Raw genomic sequence first — 23,634 nt, 5'->3', positions numbered from 1 at the left:
AGAACACTGCCTAACACCATACACAAAAATAAACTCAAAATGGATTAAAGACCTAAATGTAAGGCCAGACACTATCAAACTCTTAGAGGAAGACATAGGCAGAACACTCTATGACATAAATCACAACAAGATCCTTTTTGACCCACCTCCTAGAGAAATGGAAATAAAAACAAAAACAAACAAATGGGACCTAATGAAACAGAAGCTTTTGCACAGCAAAGGAAGCCATAAACAAGATGAAAAGACAACCCTTAGAATGGGAGAAAATATTTGCAAACGAAGTAACTGACAAAGGATTAATCTCTAAAATATCCAAGCAGCTCATGCAGCTCAGTATCACAAAAAAACAACCCAATCCAAAAATGGGCAGAAAACCTAAATAGACATTTCTCCAAAGAAGATATACAGATTGCCAACAAACACATGAAAGGATGCTCAACATGGCTAATCATTAGAGAAATGCAAATCAAAACTACAATGAGGTATCACCTCAAACCGGTCAGTATGGCCATCATCAAAAAATCTACAAACAATAAATGCTGGAGAGGGTGTGGAGAAAAGGGAACCCTCTTGCAGTGTTGGTGGGAATGTAAATTGATACAGTCACTCTGGAGAACAGTATGGAGATGCCTTAAAAAACTAAAAACAGAACTACCATATGACCCAGCAGTCCCACTACTGGGCATATACCCTGAGAAAACCATAATTCAAAAAGAGTCATGTACCACAGTGTTCATTGCAACACTATTTACAATAGCCAGGACATGGAAGCAACCTAAGTGTCCATCGACAGATGAATGGATAAAGAAGATGTGGCACATATATACAGTGGAATATTACTCATCCATAAAAAGATACGAAATTGAGTTATTTATAGTGAGGTGGATGGACCTAGAGTCTGTCATACAAAGTGAGGTAAGTCAGAAAGAGAAAAGCATACCGTATGCTAACACATATATATGGAATCTAAAAAAAAAATAAAATGGTTCTGATGAACCTAGAGCAGGACAGGAATAAAGAAACAGACGTAGAGAATGGACTTGAGGACACGGGGAGGGGGAAGGGTAAGCTGGGACGAAGTGGGAGAGTAGCATTGACATGTACACTGCCAAATGTAGAATAGATAGCTAGTGGGAAGCAGCTGCAAGGCACAGGGAGATCAGCTTGGTGCTTTGCGACCACCTAGAGGGGTGGGATAAGGAGGGTGGGAGGGAGACGCAAGAGGGAGGGGATATGGGGATATATGTGTGCATATAGCTGATTCACTTTGTTTTATAGCAGAAACTAACACAACACTGAAAAGCAATTATACTCCAATAAAGATGTTAATTTAAAAAAATGATACCACTTCACACCTACTAGGATGACGATAATCAAAAAGACAATAAAATATGTTGACTAGGATATGGAGAATTGGAACCCCCCCTCATCCATTGCTGGTGGGAATGTAAAATGTAAGGATATTGAAAAACAGTCTGGCAGTCCTAAAAAGTTAAACATAGAATTACCACTCCTAGGAGTGTATGTCTTCAAGAGAAATGAAAGTATATGTCTGCACAAAAACTTGGACACAGATTGGAATCAACAAATCATTTTTGTAGCAATGTTAATTTCCACTACTAACACAATATGTTACTGCCTCTTAGTGTTACCTATGTAATATGTCAATATTCATGTACAGTATGGACATTGCTATATTTCAAGCTCTGCATAGTATATTTATGAATATTGCTGTCTGTTTATTTTGTTGCTGATGTTTAGTGGGAAATTAGATTGCTCAAATTACAGTTATAGCATGTTTGTAAGGTCTATAATACTCTAAAATTATGTCACTATGTATGTTTCAATCCTATTTTGGGATTTACTATAGAAATCTTATAAATCTACTTTGTCCTCTCCAATTTGTAAATGTGGATATGGTAGAGAGAAAAGCTAGTTCCTTGTTCTATGGCATATGCAATAATCAAATTTAGGACCAGAGAAATATTTCTTTCTTATCTTGAAAGTATGAGCTCATACCTAGTTAAATCTACAGGTGATATAAATATTTTAAGTTCCTATATGGTATGGATTCCTTCTTAATCTTTACTGTGAGTAAGTTTAGTCCAAACTTTGGTAGCTTTTTCTTCTTTAAAGAGCTTTTGAAAGTCCACAGTAAATGAATGATAAAAGTTCATATTAATTTTTTTATGTCTGTACTAGATCATGCTTTACGATTATGGAATATCCAAACGGACACTCTGGTGGCAATATTTGGAGGTGTAGAAGGGCACAGAGATGAAGTTCTAAGTGCTGTAAGTTGAAAGCTACAGGGCAGTGACCTTCAGGTGTACAAAGCTGTGAACAATACCCATAGAACTCTTTTCTTCTAAGAAAGCATGTGGTTTGTTTCATCTAGTCTGGCAGACAGTTATTTCATTTACTTGTGACAGAGAAGGTTTTAACTTACAGATGAAGAAGTAAAGCATATAGGCTCTTTGTGTTTTATCTGTGCTCAGTGACTGGATTCTCATGAATGAATACTATGAACTTGTTCTTTTCCTTTTTTAATCTAAAATCACCAAGGTAACTTTTGTTGTTTCTCAGTTATTAAAGGAAAAGGTTAACCTACTTGGCAATTAAGAAACTTTTTCATCTTTTATTTGAAGTTGAAATATAAGTTACTCATTTCTAGGAAGTGTTGTTCACACTGAGTTTTAGGTAATTCTTCCCTTTGATGGCATGGTGTTATCTTTATACTTATGTATTATAATCTATTGATCTATTGTAATGATATAAATGTTTTTAGTCAAGTTTCAGATTTTATGTTATTTCAGATTTCCTTGTGTTCCGTGTAGAGCTTACTTATTTAGTAGTCTTATAGCTCATTTCTTTTCTTCTTTTTTTTTAAAACTATTTAAAGGGGCACCATATTTTGAAGCATGTGACATTTTAATTGGAGGTACTAACTATTCCTATAGTTAGGGTTTGTATACTTTTGTGAGAATTATACCTACCTTAAAGGATTTTCTAGAACTTGCAACTTGGATTTTCTAGAAGTTGCAATAGCAATCTCCACCTGGCTCTATGTGTGAAAAGACTACTGTCCTTCCTTAAAAACTAATGAGAGCTCCTGGCTCTGAGGGTGTCTTGTTGCTGTTGACAGTGAGGTTATTAGGAAAAGAGCAGCTACCAGACTTGCGGATTCAATAAACAGCAAACCTAAAGCTCTCAGGCTGTGTAAAACAGTGTTCATGATTAATTCAAAGGTTGGATTAACAGAATATCTAGTTTAGTGAGGAAAATACTCTCCTTAAATAGAACTCTCTACTGTTATTTCTTAAAATGAGAGCAGGAGTCTGTATCTCTTCTCTGTAACAATAGGAGTTCACTGCTAGAAGGATTGATGTGTGAGATTTTCCTTAACACATGTATGTACCATGTGCTAAATTAAATATCATCTCTGTGCCTCAGTGTCTCATCTATGAAATGAGGTGGATTAAGGTTATAATGGATGATCTGTTAGGAGCTTAGTAAAAATTAGTAAACAGCCAATGAAAAAGTTTAAATATGTTATTTCCTTTTTTAGACATTTTTTCCTTTATTCATTTAAAAAGTGAACTCTAAAACCAAGGTACCTGAAGTGCTGTGACTTAGGTGTACAAATACAGTAAAATTTCAATTGTTTAAGGACTCAATTTCACATACAGATGTCAGTTTCATTGCTTGATCAGTGTTAGAGAAAGAAAAGTAACATAACCATTTAGGTTTTTGTGTCATAGAATAATTGTTTTACCTCATCATTCGATTCACCTTAAAAATCAAGCAAAGGAAATATTTGAATAAAGATAATTGAATAGATAAAATTAAATTCAGTTTACTTTTTTGCCTTCCATATTGTATAAGCTCATATATTGTGGTGGTGACACATCAGTTAAAATAAATCTCAAAAGCAGTAAACATATATGAAACCCAAAATGTTAGTATGGTGGTTTGAAATACAATTTTCACAATACTGGACATCAGATGAAAATTAGATAGCATAATTTGGGGAAATAATTTATATATTTAATTTAAGCTTTTCTGTTTTACATACAGGATTATGATCTTTTGGGTGAAAAAATAATGTCCTGTGGTATGGATCACTCTCTTAAACTTTGGAGGATCAATTCAAAGAGAATGATGAATGCAATTAAGGAATCTTATGATTATAACCCAAATAAAACTAACAGGTAACAGTTGTAGTACTTAAAACAATTTGCTATCTCATGCTGTTGAATAGCGTTTTACTTTTCCCAAAATTATTGTATAAGTCTCCAACACTGATTTTAGAATCCCCTTTTAATAACTTTAAGGTATAACTTATATGCCATAAAATTCACTGATTTTAAATGGAAGGCCTTTATTTTTGTCTATATGTTTGTGGCTCATTTTTCAAAATCCCTTTCAGTTGTATTTTTATCTTAATTTAGTAGCACATTTCACTATTTTTATTTAGGTATGCATGTGCTAATGTTATTAGCACTGCTTGTCAATACTGTAAGTTCTAATTCAAGACAGTAAATAATAATTTTATTTTTTATTTTTCACTCATAATGAAAGAGCTTTATTTTCAGTCCTTAAATTTCATATGCCTTGAAACTGTTATATTGATTATGTTTCTAAGAAAATAAATTATTTGAAAACTCACACATCTGTGGAAGATGATTATATAAACAGAAAAAGTAAATCATAATTTTAAATGGGGTTCTTAGCTTTAATTCATGATAACATAATGCTTTCCTTTAAGTGATACTCACTTCATTAAATGGAGAAAGTTCAAAAACAGGAGCTTTGAACCAAGGGGAGGGACTAGCTGTGGGAACTTGGCAGTTTTCTTAGTATATTTTTGAAAAACCTCAACTCTTAATTCATTTACTGTCTTTTTCAGAATCTTATCAAGCTATTATTAACACTTTCACTGTGACTATCATATGTTTGTAAATGTTAACTTTGTTTGCACTTTTCATTTTAGCAGAGTTAATTTTCTGGTTATCAAGCCAGATTATTAATAGATTGGTAGTTGAATTTGTAATTATCAGTAAATATTTTAATACACAGACATGCATCAGATCTCAAGCCTCTAAGAATTAGTATGACTTTCGATTTTTATTTTCAAACACCAGGGCTTAGTATAATATTCAGTTTATGTTTTTATATTTTCTAGAGCTCTGAAATAAATAGAAGGTATATTTTACAGCTTACAGAAAATAACAGTGAATTATGCTGGTCTTCTTGAGAGAGGTTTAACCGTAGATTATAATACATATTTGGCTAAAAAGTAATTAATAAAATTATAGCAGTTAAGAATTTATATCAGATCATTAATAGTATTTTAATGTTTTAATAAAGAAAAAAATCCAGGAGTTCCCTGGTGGCCTGGTGGTTAGGATTCCAGGCTTCCAGTGTCGTGACCTGGGTTCAATCCCTGGTTGAGGAACTGAGATCCTGCAAACCGCAAAAAAAAAAGAAAAAAAAGAAAAGATCCCAGAATTTGAATTGGAAAGAGTATTTGAAATGATTCAGCCCAACATCCATTTTACATATGAGGGAAAAGCAAAGAGAGGACATGTGAGTTGCCCAAGACACAACTAATTCATGGTATATGATACTTCTGCAGTTACTTCAGTTTAAAAACTGAATCAGGGGCTTCCCTGGTGGCGCAGTGGTTGAGAATCTGCCTGCCAATGCAGGGGACACGGGTTTGAGAACTGGTCCGGGAGGATCCCACATGCCGCGGAGCAAGTAAGCCCATGAGCCACAACAGCTGAGCCTGCACTCTAGAGCCCACGAGCCACACAACTGCTGAGCCCGTGTGCCACAACTACTGAGGCCCACACACCTTGAGCCCATGCTCTGCAACAAAAGGAGCCACCACAATGAGAAGCCTATGCACTGCAATGAAGAGTAGCCTCTGCTCGTCACAACCAGAGAAAAGCCCGCGTGCAGCAGCGAAGACCCAATGCAGCCAAAAATAAAATAAATAAAAATAAATAAATAAAACTGGATCACTTACTAGATTAGAAATATTAGGTATACATTTAATTAACTTCAGAATTGGTAGCAACTTCTCTAGTTTATGGTCTGCTCACAAACATCTTTAAGGAAAAGTTGTGCCATATTTTACTTTTCTAAATACAGGAGAAGTTCTAACTAATAAATGTCAAATTCCTGTCAGATATCATGTTCAGAAATTGTTGTTCTAGGAAGGATTCTCACCTAACTTTACCTTTAGCAGAATTTGAAATGATGTGTCATTGTTTCTAAAAGATAATTATCTTTTGAAATAATCTAGATGTGTTTACTTTCATAGACCATTAATGCTTAATTTTAAAGGATTGAGTAGGTAGCTTAGTATTTTCTATGAGAAATTTTCAGCTCTGTAATCAGGTGTCTTTGGTTATTGGTTAGGATAGCCAGAATTGAAGTGATTAATTTTGGCCTATATGTAGTAAGGCAGGAAGGTGCAATTTTTATAAATGAAATCTAATAGGATGAATACAAAATTCAGTTGAGAGCTAATAATGGAGTAAAATGTAGAAACAAAAATGGAATGAGATTTTAGCTCCAAGTAAACAGATAAGAAGGTATTTAGTTTTGTAGAAACACAGAAGAATTAGTATTCATATATTTTATTTTTCAAAGTTTTATAAATCCAAAAAGGAAAATTAGTGAGCTTTTGCTACACGTTTTTCTCTTAACTTTTGATATTTCCATTTCAGGCCATTTATTTCTCAGAAAATTCATTTTCCTGACTTTTCTACCAGAGACATACATAGAAATTATGTCGATTGTGTGCGATGGTTAGGTGATTTGATACTTTCCAAGGTATGGTAACTGCTGTTAAGCTGTATTTCCATTGTTTGTGTGAGTTGGAACTTTGCAGGGAGCACAGTTTTTTATGCAGTTGGTAAATTGGATAACAGATGGGAAATTGCTTTTTTTTTTTTTTAAGTCTTATGATAACTTTGAAAGATTTGGACATTTGTTTTAGGCATAAAACATCCTGATAAATTATAATTTGTGTTCCAATAAGATGAAAAATGTTAACTTGCAAGTTGATACTGTTCTCTGATATCCAGTGTTATTGTAAAATAACCACTATCTAAAGCCAGTAGTGTGGTTGTTTTTTGTTGTTGTTGTTGTTTTTAATGTTTGTGTTCATTTCAGTAAACTTAAATGTACAAAAACGGAATGAGTTGGTTCATGGGATGTAGTTTGCCAACCCCTGCTCTAGTATGTTGATACATATGTTTATATATATATTTTTTACTGATAATTTAGAGAAGTTGGTGGTGATGTCATCTGAACATTTAGGATTGTCAAATTTGGAGAAACTGCTGTCTAGTTTCTTTTCTTGATACAGGTTTCAGGGCATTTCACATTTTCTTGGGCAGAGCCTGATTTATTTTTTCCTTGGCCATGAGGGTATAGTTTTACCTTTCTATTTTTAAACTTTTGATCTTGAAATTAGATTCACAGGAAGTTTCAAAGACAGTTCAGAGAGGTCCCATATTGCCCTTCACCCAATTTCCCCCATTGGTTATTACATCTTACATAGCTATAATACAATATCAAATCCAGGAAATTGACATTGTACAATGTGCGTGTGTAGTTCTATGTCATTTTATCACATGTGATTTTGTCATTTCAAGAATGTTACAGTATGGGACCTTTTAAGATTTTTTTTTTCACTCAGTATAATGCCATCCAAGTTGTTGTGTGTATCAATAGGTCTCCCTTTTTACTGCTGAGTAGTATCCCATGGAATGGATGTACCACAGTTTATTTAACCTTATGCATCTATTGTAGGACATTTTGATCCTTTCTAGTTTGGGCCTATTACAAATAAAGCTGCTATTGAACAATCGTGTATAGGTTTTTGTGTGGACTTACCTAAGTTTTCACTTCTCTGGGATAAATGCCTAGAAGAGCAATTGCTAGGTCATGGTTAAGTTCGTTTAGTTTTTTAAGAACCTGCCAAACTATTTTCCAGAGTGGCCGTGCCATTTTACATTCCCACCAGCAATGTATGAAAGATCCAGTGTCTTCGAATCTTCGCCGGCATTTGGTATTGTCACTATTTTTTATTTTAGCTGTTCTGATAGGTGTGTAGTGATACATCATCGTGGTCTTAATTTGCATTTCCCTGATGGTTAGTGGTGTTGAACATCTTTTTCATGTGCTTATTTACCATCCATATATCCTTTCAATGATGTTTCTTCATATCTTCTCATTTTCTGATTGGATTGGTTTTTGTTTTGTTTTGTTTCTTACTGTGTTGAGTTTTGAGAGTTCTTCATATATTCTAAATATAAATCCTATGTCAGATAAATAGTTTGCAAATATTTTCTTCCAGTCTGTAGCTTGTCTTTTCATCCTCTTAACAGGGTCTTTTACAGAGCAAATGTTTTTAATTTTGATAAAGTTCAATTAATTTATTGATTTTTTAAAAAAAATATTATTTTATGGATCATGCTTTTGATATTGTGTTTAAATGCTCTTCACTGAGCCCTAGGTCCTAAAGATTTTCTCCTGTGTGTCCTTCAAAAAGTATTGTAATGGTTTATGTTAAATTTAATGGTCCATTTTAAGTTAATTTTTGTATGAGGTTTAGGTAGAAAGTTCATGTTTTGCCTATAGTTATCCAGTTGTTCCAGCTTCGTTTGTTGAAAGCCTATCTTTCCTCCTTTGAATTGCTTTTGTACTTTTTTCAAAATTGTTTGGCCATACTTGAATGAGGCTGATTCTGGTTTTTCTATTCTGTTCCCTCTACCAGTACTACATACACAGGCTTGGTTACTCTAGCTCTATAATAAGTCTTGGAGTTGGTAGAGTGATTTCTTCCACTTTATTCTTTTTCAATATTATTTTAGCTATTCTAGTGCTTTGTCTTTCTATATAAATTTTAGAATAATCTTGTCTACATTTACTAAAAATCTCGCTGGGATTTTTTTTGTGAGGTGGGGAGATTTTGATTGGAATTGTGTTAAACCAGTATATCAGTTTTGTGGGGAATTAATATCTTTACTCTGCTTAGTCTTCTGGTCCTTGACTATGGTATGTCTCTCCATTTAGAGTGGCTGTAATAAATGGTATTTCTGATTTCCATTTCTTTGTGTTCATTGCTAGTATATAGAAATAAATTGATTTTTGTGTATTAATCTTGAATCCTTCAATCTGTTTGAACTACTTATAGTTCAGATAGGTTTTTGTTTGTTTTTGGTTAATTACATGGGATTTTCTACATAGATCATAATTTCATCTGCAAATAAGGACAGTTTTTATATCTTCCTTTCTGAACTGTATTTTTCTTAATTTCCTTTTCTTGTCTTATTTCACTGGTAAGCTTCTAGTCCTGTGTGGAATAGCAGTGTTAAGAGCAGACATCCTAGGCTTGCTTCTGATGTTAAAGGGGGAGAGAATTCAGTCTTTCACAAGTATGTATATCAACTATACGATTTTTGTAGATGTTCTTTATCAAGTTGAGAGCTGTCCTTTTGCCTCATTTTTTCAGAGTTTTATCATGAATGGGTGTTAAATTTTGTCAAATGCTTTTTCTGCATCAACTGATATGATCACTGGTTTTTCTTTTTTAGCCTGTTAATGCAGTGGATTGCACTGATTGTTTCTGAATATTGTATCACTGGAATAAGCTTACTTGGTCTTGCTGTATAATTCTTTTTATATGTTACTGAATTCTATTTGCTAATATTTTGTTAAAGATTTTATATGTATTAATGAGATATGATATTGGTCTGAAGTTTTCTTATTTATATTACCTTTGTCTGGTTTTGGTATCAATAATACTGGCCTCTAGGCCTAGAAATTTTTGAGGAGGAGTTTAAAAATTAAACACTCAGTTTCCTTAAAAGTGAAAAGGTTATTCGAATGAACTGTTTCATGTTGGGTGAATTGTGGTAGTTTGTGCTATTTGAGGAGTTGATCCATTCCATCTAATATAAAATTTATGTGTGGAGAGTCATTTGTAGTATTCCCTTATTATCCTTTTGATATCTGCAAGGTCTCTAGTGATAGCCCCTGTTTCATTCCTGAAATTAGTCATTTATATCTTCTCTTCTGTCACTCTTTTAAAGGGTTTGTCAAATATTTTTCTGTTATCTCCTGTCTTCCTTCTTTCCTTTAGTTTGCTGTGAGTTGTTTTTGTTCTTCTATTTTTATGATGGGAGCTTAGATTATTTAGTTGAGACTTTTCTAATGTAAGCATTTAGTGCTATAAATTTCCCTGTCAGCACTGCTTTAGCTGCATCTCACAAAAATTTTGATATGAAGTGTGTTGTGTAGTTTCTAGGTGCTAGGAAATTTTCTTGTTATCGTTCTCTTATTGATTCTAATTTGATTCCATTTTGGTCAGAATATACTCTTTATGATTTTGATTCTTTTAAATTTTTTGAGATTTGTTTTATGACCCTGTTTTGGGTATGTTCCATGGGAGCCTGAAAAGAATGTATATTCTGCTGTTGGGTGGAGTGTTCTATAAATGTCAGTTAGATCCTGTCAGTTGACAGTGTGGTTGAATTCTTCTATGTCTTTGTTGATTTTCTGTCCACTATTCTGTCTAATAATTAGTAAATTATTGAGAAATAAGTGTTGAAGTCTTCAACTATAATTGTGACTTTTTCCCTTTCTCCTTTCAGTTCTGTTACGTTTTGCAGCTCTGTTGGTTGGTGTATACACATTTGGTATTGCCTTGCCTTGGTAGCTTGACCCTCTTCATTATGTAAGGTCCATCTCTGTCTCTGGTAAATTTTTTGCTTTGATGGCTCCTTTGTCTTACAGTAATATAGCCATTCCTGCTTTCCTTTAATTAATGGCATATCTTTTTCAAACCTTTTTTTTTTAAAGTTTATTTATTTATTTTTGACTGCATCAGGTCTTGGTTGCTGTGTGTGGGCCTTTTCTAGTTGCAGCGGGTGGGCTTCTCATTGCAGTGGCTTCTCTTGTTGCGGAGCATGGGCTCTAGGGTGCATGGGCTTCAGTAGTTGTGGCACACGGGCTCAGTAGTTGTGACTTATGGGCTCTAGAGCGCAGGCTCAGTAGTTGTGGTGCACGGGCTTAGTTGCTCCGCAGCATGTGGGATCTTCCCGGACCAGGGCTCGAACCTGTGTTCTCTGCATTGGCAGGTGGATTCTTAACCACTGCACCACCAAGCAAGTCCCATCTTTTTCAAACCTTTTACCTTTAATCTACCTGTATTGTTATACCTGAAGTGAGTTTCTTAAAGAGAGCATATAGTTGGGTCATATTTTTTTAATTCACTTTGCCAAACTTTCTTTTAGCTAGTATATTCAGACCATTTATATTTGAGCCTTAACTTACCAATTATTACATTAAGTTTACTATTTAATTTTTTTCATTCTTTTCATTTCTCTGGGTTTTTTCGCGTATGTGCACATAATTTAGAATTCCAATTTGATTTGTCTATACTACTTTTGAGTATATTTCTTTGTGTAGCTTTTTTGGTATTTGCTCTGGGTGTTACTCTGTGTGTGTGTGTGTGTGTGTGTGTGTATATATGATCAGTCAGTATATCAGCATTTTACCACTTCAAGTGAAGTATAGGAGGCTTACCTCTCTCTTTCTCCTCCACTTATAATTGTCTCAAATATTCCCTTTACAATTGAGAACTTCATCAAAGAGTATTACAATTTTTGCTTCAACCACCAAACAGAATTTTAAAACTCAAGAAGAAGGAGAATGTTGTGTTTACTCATTTTGCTTTTTCTGTTGTTCATTCCTCCTTTCTGATATTCCAAGATATTCTGATATTCCTTCTTATATCATTTCCTTTCTGTTCATCAAACTTCCTGTAGCCATTCTTTTAGAATGGTGACAAATTCTTTTAGTTTTTCTTAGTCTGAGGATGTCCTCATTTCCCCTTCATTCCTGAAGCATATGTTCACTGAATATAGGATTTTGTGTTGATGGTTCTTTAAACATTTGAAAAATGTTGTTCCCCCTCTTTCTGGTCTCTGTCATTGGTAATGAGACATCTGCCATCATTGAATTGTTTTTTTCCTATAGGTAAGGTGTTCTTTCTCTCTTAACTGCTTTCGGGATTTTTTTTTCTTTGTCTTTAGTTTTCAGAAGTTTGAATGTGATATGCCTGATATTGATTTCTTGAGTTTATCTTTTTTGCGGTTCACTCACCATCTCGAATCTGTAGTAGGTTTGTCTTTGGGGGACATAATTTGTCCCATATTTGGAAACTTTTCAGCCATTATTCAAATTCTTATTTAGCCCCACTTTCTTTCCCCTCTCCTTTAGGAACTCTAATGATGTGAATATTATATTTTTTGTTTGGTCCCTGAGACTCTGTTATTTAATAAGTCTGTTTTCTTTTGTTCAAATTGGGTAATTTCTATGTTCTAACATTAAATTTACTGACTCTTTCAACTCTCTTTTTTTTCTGGTGAGCCCTTCAGTTGTTTTTTATTTTGGCTATAGTTTTTTTAGTTCTAAAATTTACATGTGATTCTTATCTTTTATTTGTTTGCTGAGACTTTTTTGTATTGTTTTAAATGGGTTTGTAATTTCTCATTGAAGCATTTTTATGATAGCTGCTTTAAAATCCTTGTCAGATAGTTCTAACATCTATGTCATCTCAGTGTTGGTATCTCTTGATCTTTTCTAATTAAAGTTAAGATTTTTACATTTCTTGGTATGACAAGTGAATTTTGATTAAGATATCGATATTTTGGTTACTGTTACAAAACTCTGGATCTTACTGATATTTAAGCAGGCTTCCTTTGATAAATTTTCAGCTGGGGAAGGGGAGTGTTGCTTCATTATTGGCAGGTGGCAAGGGAAATTCAGGTTCCCCACTTGGTTGACTTGGTGATGATGTCTCTTTACTACTGGGGTGGGAGTTCAGGCTTTTCACTGGGCCTCAGGTGATAGCACCCTAGCAAGAGGGGTTGGGAGGCCTCAGTACTGCTCCCCGAGTGGTCTCCACTGACACTGAGAGTGGTGGGTGGTTGTGAACATTCTGACTCTCTGCTAGGCTTCCTCTAATACCACCCCAGGCAGAGGAGGAGGAGGAGAGTCACCTCATTACCATGAGGGGTAGGGGGGAGTCAGGGTGTTACGTACTTGAAGTGTTTAGTTATCACCTGAGAAGGGACCCCACTGGGACTTTGCTGGTCCACATGTGTGGATGGGTCCACTGTTTTTTCTGTGGTATTAAGTGTTTACCTGAAAATTTTCTGTCATGCTAGGTTGCCACTTTCCTGGTCCTTTGCAGAGAGTAGGCTTTTGTTGGGGCTTTTTTTTTTTTTTTTTTTTTGTCTTCACTTGTTAGCTTTGTTGACTTGTTACCTTCTCTAGCATCCAGTCTGGGATACATAAAGAGGCAAAAGAAAACCAAGCAACTCAATGTCCTTCATGTCCCAGGGCCCCTAACCAGTCTGCCTCCTCCCTAGCCTTCAGACTTTTAAGCTGTACGTAATGAGATAAATAGGGAAAAGTACCTCTTCTTCATCTGTTTTGGAAGCAGAATTTAAAAAGGAGGAGCTCTAAAATTTCTGCTCTTAGAACTTAATCAGATGATAGGAAAGGATTTCTGCATTTTAGGTGGGAAGCTGAACTGAATATTGGTGGTCAAAACATCTGGCTCCACATCAGAGCTATTGGGAGGACACTGTAAAAATAGATTCCTAGGCTTCATCCCCAGATATTCTAAATCGGGCATAAGGACCTGGGAATTTGTAATGTTTAAAAACTCTCTAGATGATTTTCTAGTACAGCCATCCATTAGTGCGATTATTTAGTTCTCCATGAGGGAACTCTATTGATTAAGGATCCTTTACCAGTACAACCAGTAAGAAGCACTTAAAGAAGTATTTTACAATTCTGCTGCTTTGGCCTCCCCTCTCAGAGTTTGTGATTCAGTAGGGTTGGGGTCAAAATGAGTTTTTAAAGAAAGCTGTACAGTCTATATGAATCCAGTTGTGTACTTAGTTAAGAGTCATCAGCCTAGGTGATCTCTAAGATACTTTACAATAAAGAACTTGTATAACAGATCCATATCCCTGGGATTTTATATAATCCAAAAAGGGCAGAGAAGAAAAAAAAGCATATTGTCCACTCCCTAATCTCCCTGTGACCCCACAGAGCTACCACATGTGGTTGTTAGGCTGTGTCCTGTAAAGTTCCAGGAGGCATTCTTCACCTACACCAGGATTTCTCAATCCTGGCCCTGTGGAGGTTGGGTAAGACAATTCTTTTTTGTGGGAGGAGCTGTTCTGTGCATTGCAAAGTGTTCAGCATCTCTGGCTTCTATTAACGAGAAGCCAGAGACATTGCCAAATATCCCTTAGCCAGCAAATCACTGACCTACACAGGAATATAGACAGTGCCCTCTGTTTTGCATTTTTTCCTCCCATTCTATTCTTTACCACTTGCTGCTTAAATAGAATGTATGTAAAGGTTCAGTGTTGCAGGATAGGGAAGGTGTAACTCAGCCTAGTTTAATCCCATCCCCTTATCAGTGTCTTGATATTGAACCACTGCTTTTATTGCCTTCTGTATAATCTGATCTCTAAGGCCCCTTCTATGAATTCATTAGCTTTCCTATGATATCTCTTGAGCACCTATCATGTAGTGCAGACAGAAGGATTAATAGTTAACCAGATATAAAGGGAACCACGGGGGTTTAGAAGTGGAATGGGGAAAGATGAAACTAGCGAAGTAAGCAGGGGTCATATTGAAGAGCTGTGTATTCTAATACAGTGTTTGTAATTTTACCTTTGCTATAAAATACTTCAAGTCTCTGGATGCTGAAGTATCTAAAGCTGAATTTGTTTTGGTTTGAAAGAGAAATTGTGACTTCAAAAATGAATATTCTAGACAGTGTAATGCTTTTGTATTGTTAAAATCTGTTGATAATCAGACTTCTTGTCCGTAAGTGTGGATACTGACTCTGTAAATATAAATGTATGTATATCGCTGGACTCAGTAGATGGATAACCAGGTTCTAAGAGCTGTGAGTTCTGAAATGATAGTAGAGAAAAAGCTTTGTTTTTAATGTTTAAAATTCAGTTCTTTGATTAACATTTCTTTTTTTCTCATTTCTGTCTTTTTTAAAGTCTTGTGAAAATGCCATTGTATGCTGGAAACCTGGCAAAATGGAAGATGATATAGATAAAATTAAACCCAGTGAGTCTAATGTGACTATTCTTGGGCGATTTGATTACAGCCAGTGTGACATTTGGTACATGAGGTTTTCTATGGATTTCTGGCAAAAGGTAGCAACATGTTTTTACATTTTGAAATTATTTGACTTAAAACCATGGCAATTTTAGTTTTCTCTGTAGTGTATCTGTATTCTATTACCTCTAAGTTTAATCTACCTTGATTTTTTTGTATTAATTGCTTTGGCCTTTGATGTTATTTATTCTACCCTTGTGGCTCTGCACACCATCTGCAGTGCTTATTATAAATGAAATTGACAGGTGTCAACGGTGGCAGTTAGGTGTTTATTTTCCGTAACATCTGTTACTAAGATTTAATGTTTTGGATTAGAGTGTTAATCTTTTTATATAGAAAACCAACGTGGAAGATAGAGACAAAATATTAGTTATCTAAAATTTTTTAAAAATTTGATGTTAGAATTTTGTGATAACAAATTACTTGGGTATTTATTTCTATATGAAAGCTTTGGGAATTTCCTATGGCTTTTACTACAGTTCTTTAAGGCAGAATAAAGAGTACATGCTAACTATGTAAATAAATTGTAAAGTTCTTCGTAAATTTGCAAAATAACCTCCTTATTTTACTCAAGACATCTTTGTGAAGTATTAGTTGCTCTTATCCTCATTTACACAATGTAAGAAATATAAGATGCAAAGAAATAACCAAGAGCGTTGCCATAGGCTGGAGCTGAGGTTTTTCTGAAATAAGAAAGATGTCTTAGGATTGTTTGAAATCTTTACAGCTTATTTTAATAATTTGATTTTTTTTAATATGTTTATACAGATGCTTGCATTGGGCAATCAGGTTGGCAAACTTTATGTTTGGGATTTAGAAGTAGAAGATCCTCATAAAGCCAAGTAAGTATTTAGAAATTCCTCTTCATAATTTCTGACTTTTTCTCCAAAGTGTTATGTCAGCATAGAGGAAGTAATGGATACTTGCAATGCCACCCTTAAATCATTTGTAACATTTACATTCTCAGAGTATTGTAAAGTATTTCTTTTTTATTCTAATAATGATTGTTTTTCCCAAGTACTTTGGTAATAAGTTATTTCTCTTTTTTAATATAAGTTATATGGTGCCTCTTGGATTTAAAATATACCCAAATTTTATGAAATTTGAGATTGGGCTGTTAGTGAAGTGTATTCTGGTTTCAAGTGCTTTCTGTATGACTTGGAACATCTATTCATTTTCTGATTCATTGTTTTAAGTTAGATACTGACAGCATTATATATGCATGGTATTTAACCTGTTGTCATGTCTTCTCCCTAGATGCACAACACTGACTCATCATAAATGTGGTGCTGCTATTCGACAAACCAGTTTTAGCAGGGATAGCAGCATTCTTATAGCTGTTTGTGATGATGCCAGTATTTGGCGCTGGGATCGACTTCGATAAAATACTTCTTCTCAATCAAAATTAGAGTGTGTTTTCTGTGTACAGTAGAACTAACGTATCTTGCTAGTAAGGGCACATAGAGCATTTAGAGTTGTCTTTCAGCATTCAATCAAGCTGAGCTGAATGTAGTGATGTTTACATTGTTTACACTCTTTGTACTGTCTCCTGCTCAGACTCTACTGCTTTTAATAAAAATTTATTTTTGTAAAGCTGTGTTGTATTTTAGTTTATTTTGTTTTGTTCATTGTGATGAAAAGAAATGTTGAAAGTAATAAAATTACACCTTATCTTTTTGCAGTGATTATTATTGTTTTATTTGTGTAACTGGAGAAAGCTATATAATATAGTGATTAAGTATAAGCACTAGAACAAACTGAATTTTAATCTTGGCTCTGCCACTAACTGACCTTGGGTAAGTAAAAGGATCAAGTGATTTAATACATGTGAAGCAATTAGAACAGTACTTGACTACACTAAACCCTTATCTTTATTGGAAATTGTATTTCCTATGGTTTTATATTTCTTAATGATTTCTTCTGTAATTTGTAATAAGTAAATTCTATAAGAGTTGTGACATGTAATGTTTTAATAACCTATCTTTATAGTTAAAAAATATTATTGCCATTCGATTTACAACTTGGTCATTAGTAATCTTAGTGGAAATACTATCAGTAGAGCAAGGGAGGAGAGGACGTAGAAGCTTAAACGCAGTGGTTTGAAAAATGAAAGAAATGGGGAGTACATTATTGTCCCCTTTTCTAGAAGGGTATTGGTTAAGAGAAATAAGTAAATTGAGGATATCATAGGGTTGAAAGTAGTTGGTGGGTTTTCCTGGTGGCATAGTGGTTAAGAATCCACCTGCTGGTGCAGGGTACACGGGTTTGAGCCCTGGGCCGGGAAGATCCCACATGCCGTGGAGCAACTAAGCCCGTGCACCACAACTACTGAGCCTGCACTCTAGAGCCTCTGAGCCACAACTACCGAGCCTGCGTGTCACAACCACTGAAGCCCGTGTGCCTAGAGCCCGTGCTTCACAAGAAGAGAAGCCACTGCAATGAGAAGCCCATGCACAACAACGAAGAGTAGCCCCCGCTTGCCACAACTAGAGGAAGCCCGCGCGCGGCTACAAAGACCCAATGCAGCCATCAGTCAATCAATCAATCAATAAAAATTCATTTTAAAAAAAGTAGTTGGTGATTTTTGTCCCAAACATAGGGTGCTTTGTGCACAGTGGCAAGAACAGAATTAAAGGGACTTCCCTGGTGGTGCAGTGGTTAACCTGTTGTGATTTGTAGAAAATGACTATCATTTTGGAATTGAACTGGCGGATTTCTAAAGAGATTCTTGGTGTTTTGTGGTTATTTTCTGATGCAGAGCAAGACTTCAGATAAATAAAAGCAGACTCATTTCACCTTCCTTGCTTCAGTTACCCCAGGCTGATGTGAAATGTAAAACGTTGGGTGATTTTTGTTATGTTTTGTGTAATGAGTGAGTGTGTATTTGTGTTTAATTCTAAAACCATTTAATCATGGGTTGTCAAATAATCATTGTGAGTAGTGTATAGCACTCTATTGGCCATTCTTTGATTGTTTTGATGCAAAATTACTTTTTAAACCACTAAAATTTTGTATAAAAAATGTTTGATTTATCATTCTGAAAGACTGATTGCAAATCAAGGTTTTAATAATCCCAGTTCTGAGTAGCTACCTATGTTGCTATATTGTTTCCCTCAAATCCCTGAAAATAGCTGGCTGCAACAGGGTTAGTAACTCTTGGAAGTCAAAACCCTTTGTGAAGGGCCTTCTAAAATAATTTATTACCTTTGCCTTAAAATGTGAGCTCCTAGTAGACAGGAGAGAATCACTTATTTATAAATTTAATTGGCCAGGTGTGCAAAGCATTGCATTAATTAGGTCCCTGTATAAACCTGTGCCATGCAATGGTTCCCAGATGCTGGTCGGTGGAAAGAGTGAATGCATCAGAATCATTAGAGAGCATATGACTGATCTCTGGGCCCCAACCTGAGAGATTTGAATTCAGTATTAAAAAAAAATCTCGCCCAGATGATTCTGCTGCACAGATTATGCTTATCTTAACCCAGTCCCATACAACTTCCCACAGTCATTTGAAACTTCCTCTCTGGCTAACTAGTACCTCTCAAACTCATGTTCAAGGCTACTGGTGGGAGTGGTGGAGAATTGTTAATAGTTCTTCTGTCTGTTGGGTCACCTCTGTGTCTGGGAATTAGCATTGTTTCTGTCCCAGTTCTCAGATTGGGGCCTGATTCAGCTTCCTGCCAGGCCTCCCCTCTTTCTACGGCCTTTCTCTGTAGTCTTCTGGGCCACAACCAAGATCAGGACATCCAAGAGAGACAGCTGTGAACAGACTGGGACTTGACAGGGACTGTTCAAGACCCCACATAGACTGGAGTCTCTTCTTCCTGGCCAGGGCCCCTCACTTAGCCAATGTCCTTTCTTTTTTCTTCTGGTGGCCTTGCCAGGCTTTGGCAGAGGCTTTCCAGGTAGCTGAGCTGTTTTCTGTATTCACATTGTAGGGGCTCAGTTAAATGTTTGTCCTCTGGAAAGAGTTTCTACCTTTCCCAGTTACTGCCTTTCTTCCACTTCCCTTCATAATATCTCTGGTAGAAACTCATTTTAGCATCCCACTGAAATGCGTGCACTGTTGTGTTTTCCTATGTTATGAAATCAGTGCCAGAGTAAGAGCTATTGAAACAGAAGTGTTTCCTTATGTTTTTAATCTCAATCTCAACACACTGGCTCACAGTAGGCACTCAATGGGATGTTGAATGAATGAAAAATGAGCTAAGAAATCTTTGCTTAAATGAATTTCTGATGGGTTTCAGGCATATGGACTACAAACACACACACACACGCACACACTATGAATAGAGAGATGAACACCACTTAGCCTTATGTAAAGCTGTCCTGGGAAAAGAAAGGGAAGATTTGTGCCTTAGTGGCCTTGATATTCTTAACCCCTAGCACATACAGTTCCTGGCTTCTTATAATATTTTCTTTAGTAGAGTTTTCCAAATTCTAACATGCATCAGAATCATCTGGAAGGTTTGTTAAATCACGCATCGCTGTGCCCCATCCCAGAGTGTCTGATTCAGTAGGTTTGGGGTGGGGCACAGAGAATCTGCATTTTTAACAAGTTCATGGGTGTGTTGATGCCACTGGCCCAAGGACCACAGTTTGAAAACCACTGAATTTTCAATAGTAGTAGCTATACTATTAGTTGAGTACTGACCATTTTATTCCCTACCAAGGAACTATGCTAAGTTCCTTATATGAGTTATTTTATTTACCATTCAACAACCTCATGAAATATAAATTATTGTCCCAATTTTAAAGAGGAGGAATCTGAGGACTAAAGCTGTTAAATACCTTGCCCAGTGTCGTAAGTGGCAGGGCTGAGATTTGAACTAATTTCTAACTGTAGGGTCCCTGTTTATAGCCATGGTAATAGATGAAATAGTTTATGGGTCTTAATGAAATACCTGACAATGTGCAGGCCAGTAACTTCTCAGATGGATGACCAGTCATATCTACCCCCAGACAGCCACTAAACATCAGCTCTGAGAGCAAGGGGCCTGATCATCCTTATGTCTTGTTTTATCTCTAGAGCCTAGAAACAAGCTCTCACATAGTAAGTGCACAATAAATGGATAATTGTTTAAAAAAAATTAGTGCATATTTAAAGTATCTAGTTTTGGCAAAAACCCCTTTTGTGAATGAAGGAGGAACATGTTCACATGTACAGACTGAGTGTTCAGATTCTTGAGTTGGGCTGGTGGGCATTCTTTCCAGCTTAAGACCTCTGAACTAGCAGAGCTCCAGTATGTAAGAGATTATATAGGTCAGTGTTTCTCAAAGTGTGGTTCCTGGACCAGCAGCATCAGCATCTCTTGGGAGCTTGCCTAAGGGCTGTCAGACTTAGAATAAAGTACAGGATACCAAATTAAATTTGAATTTCAGATAATAATGCAATACTTGGGACATGCTTGTAACTAAAAATTATTCACCATTTAACTGAAATTCACATTTAAGATACACGGGGCATCGTGTATTTTATTTGGCAACCCTAACTTCTTAGAAATTAAAATTCTCAGCCCTACTCCAGACCTACTGAAAAACTCAGGTGAGGCCCAGCCATAAGTGTTTTAACATACCCTACAGGTGATTCTGACAAACCTTAAAGTTTGAAAACCACTGCCTTAGGCAGTGCCTGTTTACCTAAAGCAGGGCTCAGCCAAATCTGGCCAGCTGTTTGTTCTTGTGGTTTTTTTTTTTTTTTTTTTTTTGGCTGCATTGGGTCTTAGTTGTGGCACATGGGATCTTCATTGCAGGATCTTTCGTTGCAGCACACGGGCTCTTCGTTGCAGTGCACGGGCTTCTCTCTAGTTGTGTCGCACGGGCTCCAGAGCACGTGGGCTCAGTAGTTGGCAGTGCATGAGCTCAGTAGTTGTGGTCCGTGGGCTCTCTAGCTGTGGCACACGGGCTCAGTAGTTGTGACACACAGGCTCTCTAGTTGTGGCACATGGGCTCTAGAGCGCGTGGGCTTAGTAGTTGTGTCACGTGGGCTTAGTTGCCCAGCAGCACGTGGGATCTTAGTTTCCTGACCAGGGATTGAACCCATGTCCCCTGTATTGGAAGGTGGATTCTTAACCACTGAGCTACCAGGGAAGTCCCCGTCTGTTCTTGTTAATAAAGTTTTTAGGACAGAGCCACAGCCGTTCCTTTTACTTATTTTACTTATTCTTTTATGTATGTACTTATTAAGTTTCCTGCCCTCTTGGAATTTTTATTCTAGTTGTGGGTGGTTAATTATATCTTCAGCTATAATTAACAATGAAGCCAGCTAAAACTGGCTTAAACAATAAAGGAATATATTATCTTGCATGACCAGAAGTACAGAGGTAGGGCAGTCTCCCAGGCTGGTTGGCTCCACAATTCTTGGTGTTATAAAGGCATGTCAGCACAGAGACCTTAAGGCTTAGGAAGCCCAAAACATGTACTATCTGGCCTTTTACAGAAAACATTTGCTTGACCCTGACCTAAAGAGAACGTTCTCTGTTTATAGAGCATGTTCTCAGCTTTCTTTAACAGGTGCTGGAAGCTGGGACAGGACAGACACGGAGGTTCTGAATATGGAAAAGTCCCTTCTCCTGGGCTTCCCCGTAGGCATTGCTGTGGTCTTTAGCTCCTTGTGGGGAAGGTGGAGGGGAAGGCGGCAGAGGAGAGGCTGATGAGCCGATAAAGGAGAGTGCCTAGCGCCCAGAACACCTAGTTGTGTGCACCCCCTGCTGGAAAGTTGGTAGAATTCAGTATCATAGAACATTTATTCAACAAACGTGTAGAGAGGATCTACTGTATGCCAGGTACTGGGGAGCAAACATAGAGTCCCGTTCTTGAAGGGCTCACAATCAAGAAGAGTCAGGCTCCCTAAATAGATGTTTATACTATGTAGTCAAGTGTCAACCGCAGAAGTATTTAATTATCATTGATATACTTTCATTCATTCAGTAAATAACTATGAAATGCTTACTAGGGGGTAGATGCTGGGCTTGGCACTGGAGATACAGTGGCAAACAAAACAGACATGGTCCCTGCCCTCTCGGAGCTTATATTCTAGTAAGAGTTGTGTTAATTATAACATCAGCCGTAAGTAACAACAAAGTCAGTTAAAATTGGCTTAAGCAATAGAAAAAAATATATTATTTTGCATGACCATAAGTACAGAGGTAGGACATTGGCTCCAGGGCTGGTTGGTTTAACAGCATAAGACATTATTAATAAAGACTCAAGTTATTTTCATCTCTTTGCTTTTCCTGAGTGTGCTTTTTTTCTTAGGTTGTTCTCAGGTTGTTTCAAGATGATTGCTACAACTCTAGGTGTCACTTTCAGATATATCAATGTAGAGGGAGAAAGTGATCATCTTTTTGTGTGACTTTCTTTTTTTTTTTTTTTTTTTTTTGCGGTACGCGGGCCTCTCACTGTTGTGGCCTCTCCCTCTGCGGAGCATAGGCTCCGGACGCGCAGGCTCAGCGGCCATGGCTCACGGGCCCAGCCGCTCCGCGGCATGTGGGATCCTCCCAGACCGGGGCACGAACCCGGTTCCCCTGCATGGGCAGGCGGACGCGCAACCACTGCGCCACCAGGGAAGCCCCTGTGTGACTTTCTTAAGACCAAGAAACCTTTCTCAGAAGCCCCCAGCAGACTTCCTCCCAAGTGCCACTGACCAGAATTGGGTTATGGGACTGATCCTAAACCAATCACTGCCAAGGGAATGGAAATTTGTTGATCAGATTAAGCAGGGTCTTCTTCTGGGGCTCCTGAGTCTCATGGAGGAGGGGTGCCTTCCTGAACAAAATTGGGGTTAACAAGGAAGAAGGGGGGAAAAGGATATTAAATAGATAACTACCGGTATTTGTTACAGGGAAGGAAAATTAATAAATAAAAAGTAATCACAGGGGCTTCCCTGGTGGCACAGTGGTTGAGAGTCCACCTGCCGATGCAGGGGACACGGGTTCGTGCCCCTGTCTGGGAAGATCCCACATGCCGCGGAGTGGCTAGGCCTGTGAGCCATGGCCACTGAGCCTGTGCGTCCGGAGCCTGTGCTCCGCAACGGGAGAGGCCACAACAGTGAGAGGCCCGCGTACCGCAAAAAAAAAAAAAAAAAGTAATCACAGACAGTGAAAGAACTACACAGAAGTTAGCTTTTGCTGCATAACAAAACATCTCAAATTTATTTATCTCATGATTCTATTTGGGTGAGCTCAGCTGAGTGGTTCTTTTGGTCTTGACTGGGTTCATTCATGTGTCTGGTCAGCTTCCAGTCAGGTAGCTCCGCTCCTGGGGTTTGACTGGTTGTTGGCTGAGGCAATGGGGCCAGGTGTCTCTCATTATCCAGCAAGCTATCCTTGGCTTGTTCCTGTGGTAGATTGGCAAAGTTCCAAGGACTAGAGCAGCCATTTGCAAATA

The 23,634-nt window shown here is 36.9% G+C and overlaps 1 protein-coding gene across 2 annotated transcripts in view; it reads left to right on the top strand.

Annotated features, from left to right (window-relative positions):
- The window catches only part of EED (embryonic ectoderm development), a 38,186-nt gene extending 21,347 nt beyond the window's left edge, over positions 1–16,839 (top strand). For both annotated transcript variants that reach the window (XM_007124912.3, XM_007124910.4), the window contains 6 exons: positions 2,203–2,294; positions 4,078–4,211; positions 6,741–6,846; positions 15,126–15,284; positions 16,015–16,088; positions 16,504–16,839. In XM_007124912.3, the coding sequence (XP_007124974.1) occupies positions 2,203–2,294; positions 4,078–4,211; positions 6,741–6,846; positions 15,126–15,284; positions 16,015–16,088; positions 16,504–16,630 (692 nt within the window). In that variant the 3' untranslated portion in view covers positions 16,631–16,839. The remainder of the gene's footprint in view (positions 1–2,202; positions 2,295–4,077; positions 4,212–6,740; positions 6,847–15,125; positions 15,285–16,014; positions 16,089–16,503) is intronic.
- The last annotated feature ends 6,795 nt before the right edge of the window (positions 16,840–23,634 follow it).

This window comes from Physeter macrocephalus, chromosome 16 (genome assembly GCF_002837175.3).
Source record: "Physeter macrocephalus isolate SW-GA chromosome 16, ASM283717v5, whole genome shotgun sequence".
NCBI classification, from domain to species: domain Eukaryota; kingdom Metazoa; phylum Chordata; class Mammalia; order Artiodactyla; family Physeteridae; genus Physeter; species Physeter macrocephalus.
The sequence above is the reverse complement of the archived record's forward strand: the minus strand, read 5'-3'. Positions and strand labels throughout refer to the sequence as shown.